The 7,149-nt window shown below is 36.6% G+C and overlaps 1 protein-coding gene across 7 annotated transcripts in view; it reads right to left on the minus strand.

Annotated features, from left to right (window-relative positions):
* LOC117177056 (AF4/FMR2 family member 4-like) overlaps nucleotides 1–7,149 on the minus strand; it is a 376,982-nt gene that overhangs the window by 216,578 nt on the left and 153,255 nt on the right. The window contains exon 1 of one of the 7 annotated variants that reach the window (XM_033367527.1): nucleotides 1,035–1,854. The exons of the other annotated variants lie outside the window; for them this stretch is intronic. Coding sequence (XP_033223418.1) covers nucleotides 1,035–1,063 — 29 coding nt within the window. The 5' untranslated portion in view covers nucleotides 1,064–1,854. Of the gene's footprint in view, nucleotides 1–1,034; nucleotides 1,855–7,149 lie in introns of those variants that run through there. 7 annotated transcript variants of the gene reach the window in all.

Here is a 7,149-nt window from a genome sequence, read left to right on the forward strand (position 1 = left end):
ATTTATTTCAAAAAATAATTATTACTAAAAATATTGAAAACTTCTGAATGAAATTTAACTAAAAGGTTGTGTGAATAAAAGTGAAAGTTGATATTAAATTAATAATTATTATTATGCCTCCTGGAAAACACCAATTATTTAGAGAATACAACTTTGAAACGTTGTAATTTCTGAATACTTTTTGTTTATCATTTCTATTGCATTTGTGAACAGTAAAACTTGAACTTTATCTGCCTTATCATGATTTCCGTGATTCCCGGTTAGTAGGCACCCTGTATGAAATATGAATAAATACACTGGCATTTTCGATTTTTCCCTAAACTCAGCACCTTCACCCCTTCCAACGAATTTGCCCCAGAGTGCCTTTCCCTGCTTAAGCTTTAGATTTGCAATTTACCCACCCACGCAAATTGAGAGATAAGCCCAGAAGTATCTAGAGCATTCCAGTCGCATCGGCTCGAAACCGCCCAAGGCTTGACTCAAACGCGCCCGAAAGACGAATAAAACACGGATGGCGAGGACGCTACTCCGTGATTAGTGCGAATCGAGCGCGAGTTCGAAAAGTCTCTCGCGACGAAGGTAGAGTAGAAAGAGCGCGAGAAAGAAGGAGAAGAGGCACGTCGGTATGTATTGGCGAGTATGACAAGGGCCTTCAGGGAGGGGGGACGTAGACCTCTCACTTACACATTCACAACGTCCTCTTGCACCCCCCCTACACAGCCTACACACAGCTGACACTTGCTCTGTCTCATTCTCTCTGTCCTTCTCTGTGTACACTTTGACTCTGCTCTTTCTCTCTCTCTCTGTATATGTGTCACTTTTAGTGTTTCATTTGCGAGTGAATGTTTTACGCGAATATTTGATTCTCCAAACATGTGTTTATATGTAAAATACTGTGAAACACAATATAAGATGAACTAAGGGCAGATATACATGCACTAGGCATGCATAGACATCTATCTCAGTAGCCGACACACATTCACAAGGAGGTGAAGAAAACATGTAAAGAGAGTTAGCTCGCACGATTGACTTACCGAGTTAGTTTCTGACTCTGTTTCTTCATGATTCTTTCTTTAGACCCTAACCTGGGTTTTGTCGTGTCACGTGTCGTTGCTTCTCTGGACCAGACTCATGGCATCAATAGTTGCTGGCTGCAACAGCTTCGAAATCCGGGCGCGACGATATTCTTTCTCTCGTAACGAAACTCAACGACGTTTCGTTTTAACTCCCGCTCCTCGCCGCGGAACGAGAGAGAGAATTGTGGCAACGTCGCTCGCTCGCTCACTTAAGCGCGCGTTGCTCTATACATACGTATGGAGTAGTCTCGCACTGACTCACGCATAGCACATACATTTAGTGCACACAGGTGAACAAGAACGTGTACGAGGAGACAGATGGGTACCAACACAAGTTTCGGCCACCTCTAGGTCTGTGACGGCGAGAGGGCAACACCGATCTCACAGGACTGACTGCCGAGGAAACTTGCGAACCGTAACGAACACTACAGATAGGATCCCACTGACAGTCATGAAGCGATTTTCGCGATTTTGCTACACTAACGCTTGTTGAGTCCATGCGATTTCTATTCGCGCCACAGCCACTTGTATTGCGGATCAACTGACTACTGGTGTCTCTTTTTCTATGTGTATTACTGTCTTTGTCACACTTGGATGGAATAGGTGCGCTACGTGCGTTCTCTCACATTATCTGCCTTCTTGTTAGTCTCAGAAGGTTCAGATGAGCAGGAGAACTAATCAATGACACGCACTATCACCTCACGAACCACTAGAACGCACGCTCGGATAAATAATCCTACATTTTGTCCATTGTTATGCGCTCACCAGGGAACTCTCACTTGCTAGCGGTGGCGGAAGCCATATTGAAGTCCGTACTCCCTGTGCCAACATCGGTGCACCATTGGTCTGCAGGGAGGCGCCAATAGCGACATCTGTTGAGCTGTTTCAGAAGATTTATTACCGACCGTGTCAGCTTTCAGTTCGAAACAGTTCGAATGAGATTGCATTGAAGATTGACAAAGGCATTATGCAAGTTAAATGCCCGAGAGCTTTAGGTGTTGCTAATTACAAGAAAAGTGAGATGGCATAAAAATTAAAAGTGCTTGGTACCTGTTAGATTAACAAAATGAAAAACACTTTGTCAAATAGAAGAAGCCACATCAATTCGTAAAAAGGTTTTCAGAATAATACAAAATAATCTCCATTATATATAATATAATTATTAACCAATTATATTTCAAATCACGCAGAGGATTAGTCTACATTAGCCCGTAACCTCAGGCTTTCAAAATTAAAATGGGGTTTTCAATGATAAAATCTCGGTTTACGAAAAACTGGAAACAAGAATTACTTCTTATTAACTTTTTGTAAATTAAAGTTTATTTACCCTTCAAGGTCATATGATACTTAGAAAATTGTTGATTTTACCAGTTTTAGGTTCCCCCGGCTTTTTTTATAGAATAATAAATATTTTGTCTTAAAAATTTGGGAAATGATAGCGAACATGCTAACGGACATCCCCACACACTTTTTTGTGGGCTAATTAAACAAAGTTTTAATTTAGCAAAATGTGATTAATTTGCATAGCGCTTAGGAAATAGTATCGATTTTTTCAGTGTTAGATTCCCCCGGCTTTATTCCTATGATAAGAAAAGAAATATTTTGCCTTCAAAATCTGGGAAATAATAGCGAACATGCTTACGGACGTCCCCACACACTTTTTTTGTGTTTTTTTATCAAAAATTTTTTGATATTGCTAACAACGTGAGTGTATATTTCGAGGTTATGTGTGTTACAATTCACCCGAGCGTTACTTTCAAACTACACAATATTTTTGGCCGAAAACTTTGGACTTACAATTTACAAATAAACATAGTAACTAATCTCCCGGAACTAACCCTGTTTGCAGGCAATCAAAAAAGTTTATTTCATAAATAATTTCCAGATTATCGGAAAGGCAGAGATGAAAAGCGACGTAACCTCAAAATATTGCATATGCATAAAATTTTTATTTCGCACAATACATTTTTTTGTTATTATCCCTCAAAAAAGAGTCCGGGGACGTCCGTTATGATATTTTATAGCATCTCAGAATTCAGTTTTTAAACATTTTCATTTTTGTGGAAAAAAATACGGGGAAACTGTAAGTATCACATGCCCTTAAGGGATGTCCAAGGAATCATTTTTACCTAATAAATATTAATTTTTATCCCCCCCTTCCCCAATCCTCTTGTATTGTCCCCGGAAAATGTACCAAATAATGCAAAATAGCATTTTTATGTCAAATTCGTTAAAAATAATTCTTAATTGTTTCAACAATCATTTTTTGTGTAAACCCGTTTTCTTAGTAAAATGTGAAGTCATTATTTTTACGAATAAATGATACAGTTGATATATGTCAAGATTGTTTAGACAATTTCTATTTGTATAATTTTTCCCACCAAATCATAAAAATTTCGTATATATTCCGGAATTAATGAAATAATTAACGAATGTTAAAAGCAATATTTTTTTGAGATATTTGACAATGATTTAGACAAATTTTCATTTGTTTAAACCATTGTTACCCGTGTCAATAAAGAGTGATATTTGCTCTAAGATAAGAGTGATATTTTTTATGAAAGACAGTATGATATTAATTAAACAACTAATAGTGCTTACTCCTTTGCATAGGAAAGATGGAGAAAAATATAGTTTTTTCGCTTATTAATCAGTATTATCTTATCTCAACGAAATCAATCTGAAAAATAGCTATACATAACGTCACTGAAAAAAATTTGTTTAAAAAACGAAGTGTCTTGTCCTGCATTTTTGAGACGACTAGTCCATCCCCTTTTCGAACTCCACGAATTTTTCGGGACAACTAGATACAGCTTAAGAAAATCATTATTTAAAACAATTGGGGAACAAATTTTGAAATAAGATAATACTGAATAATAAGCGACATATTGTAAAAGAGTCGAAAAAACTAGAATTTTCTCCACCTTTTCAAGATCTTTTTATTATTATTATTATCCCATTAAACCATTTCCATTTCGGGGTAGGCGTGACTCACTCGGTGGGGAAAGGAGTAATACGAGGAAGGGACATACAATTTTTAGACTGATCTAGAATTCTCGTGATATTTATTTAAATAACACGTTCGTTCCGCAATACTACTCCGACCCAGGTTGCTGATCAATCTCTCTAGCAATCGCCCAGTGAAGATCCACACAAAGTCGGCATGTGAGGTTCCCCACTTGGGTCCATTAGTACCCAAAGTCTTTTGTTTCAGGCGTCATTCACTCTACTGACACTCTTTTTATTAAATATTTGTCTTCATATTTTTCTGTCCTGCCATACTTCTTTAGCTTCTTTTATGTCCATGCATTTTTTCATACAGGCTCGCGTGTTTCTGTGGCTCGCTGTGTCTCTTCTAACTAGGGTCTCATTCACACATTCTAGCCATTCTTTCCGCGGTCTGCCTCTGGGCACACTGCCATTTACTTTATCTGGATGCACTTGTTTCGTTAGTCGTTCATTTGGCATTCTCTCAACATGCCCGAACCATCTTAACCGATTTTTTTCCAACGTGTGCTAACGTCTATTATGCACCACATTTTCTTGATAGGTTCATGTTTCGCTACTATATTGTACAGTCGGTACAAACATAGAGTTACGTATTGCCATTTTAGCTTTATTTGATATACTTTTACTTCTGGTAAGGGGCCATACTCTACCAATAACCTTCTTACCTTCGTTTATGCGTCTATCTAACTCCTCATCTATCTTCTCGTCCCTAGTAAATAAGCTATCAAGGTATAAGAACTTATCAACTTGTTCAATTCTCTCATCATTTAATAAAATATTGCATAGTGTTTTCTCACTCTTTCCTTCGAACACCATAGTTTTTGTTTTATTTGCGTTAATTTTTAGGCTCATGCTCTTCACGCTTGCATCTAGTTTATTCAACATTCTTTGTAAGTCTTCGATAGACTCTGCCATAACAACCATATCATCTGCGAACGCTAACCCTCGTACCCTTACTGTTTCGAGATCTACACCCTCTTCGTCGAAGAGAGCCATTCTTAAACACTTGTCCATAAATAATATAAATAACCATGAAGACATAACGCATCCTTGTCTAACTCCTTGAATAATATCGAAACAGTCACTAAAATTCCCATTTACCCTTACACTCGCTTTGCTACCCGTATATATTGTTTTTATAGCTTGTAGGAGCCAATAAAGTTTAGGTAGAACTGCAAACTAGATAGCTAAGATATATAAACCGTCTGTCTCCTGCAGATGGAAAATGTGGGAGATAATTCTATCATTATTTGCTAAACATTCTAGCAGTCATGATCAAACAGCATATTTCCTATAATTAGTTTGCTCGTACAGCTAAAAATTCTAACCTAAATTAATTGTAGCATCAGTTTTATGTCTGTAAATTGAAATGCATAAAAAAATGTACCGCCTTGCATTAGTTCCCACAACACTATCAACCCACTTTTCCGTAAATACAAGAAGCTCGTATCTCGTGTTATGTGGCATGTGAGAGTTAAAAAATGAATAATATATATAGTAATGCAACGACAATGCTGGAACTGATTATTGAAATAAGAGATTTTTTGATTAGCTTTAACCTCCAAAATTATATTGAAGATCTCAAAGGAAAGTGAGTATACTTTTATCAGTGCGCGTGTAACCTCAAAAAATCTTTGTTTCCAACTTTTTTGCGATACGCCCTATTGTACATATTGATATGTATTGATTATAACTGTTTTCAATTTAAGATTTTTAATAATTAAGTCGTATCTAATCTTCTTCTATATATTCTTATTATTATTATATATATATAAAAATGAATATTTGTCTGTATGTCCTTTATAGAATCGTAAACTATGCATCTCATCATGTGATGATCTTTAGTAAAGTTGTTGTGCATGAGCAGCCTATTAGCTAGAAAAAATTATAGGCACTTCAGCCAGAAAACGCAGCTAGATAGGCTGTCCAGTTTAGCTATATTTTTTACCTAGAATATCTAGCTGAACCTGGTTAGGTGTGACACCTATACTTGTTTAGCAATAGAAATATAGACATTACAGCTACATTTTCTAGATACTGCACCTATATTTTGCCTGCAAAAAAATCAGTTTAATTCAGCTAACTATTTAGGAAGACGAAATCCAGCGATACTTTCTAGCTGGGATAGCAAGAATTGTAGGTAATATACCTAAAAAAATTTTTCAGTTTACTCTTTCAGGACTTCCCAAAGTTTACTTCTATCTACCTTGTCAAAAGCTGTTTCTAGGTCAACAAATACACAGAAAACTTTTTTTCCTACTCTGCCATAAACCCACTCTGGACTTCCCAAATTTTTGCTTCTGTTATTTTCATTACCCTACGAATAAGTATATTTTACTTTCAGTACTTAATAAGCTAATCCCTCTATAATTATTGCAATTGCTCTTATCTCCCTTTCTTTTGTATATTGGTACGATAATCGCTTTTCGAATCATCTGGGACGTCTCCCATCTCAAAACATAAATTTATGAATTCGCACACTCTATGTGGTATGTACTCACCACCGTGTTAAATTTCAAATTGGAAACAGAGCAACACCAGCCATGTGCTAAAATTTACTCGTCGGAGTTTTCCAACCAACTTCCATAATTCTTGACGTTGAATCGATCAGCTGACAAGTATTGTTGACAGTGAACCAACCAGCGGGGCTCTGCGTCGGACTCGCATTGTCTTTCGCCCCCGGGCAAAATTTTATTTTTATTCTTAGAATTGTTTCACACCAGCACAAAAAATTCACAAGAATATATAGCCATTAGAAAATTTTAATTATTTTCTGAAGATGCACATTTCTCAAGATGGGTCTTGGACGAATTTTCGAGGATGACATTCTAAGATGTTCCTCGATTTTTTTAAATCGAGGCATCTACTTTATCGACGTTAAAAGTTTATTTCCTAATGCCTGTAGTATTTTGTTCGAAAAGTTTCTTCGTAATTATCAACATTTTGATATATACAAACGTTTCTTAGTGCTTTCGGTATAACTTCATAAATCCTGAACACGATATCTCAATCCGTTTGGACGTAGTGAGGAACGAAAATAATGAAAATCATTTCATTCTCCACA

Source organism: Belonocnema kinseyi, chromosome 7, assembly GCF_010883055.1.
Source record: "Belonocnema kinseyi isolate 2016_QV_RU_SX_M_011 chromosome 7, B_treatae_v1, whole genome shotgun sequence".
NCBI lineage: Eukaryota > Metazoa > Arthropoda > Insecta > Hymenoptera > Cynipidae > Belonocnema > Belonocnema kinseyi.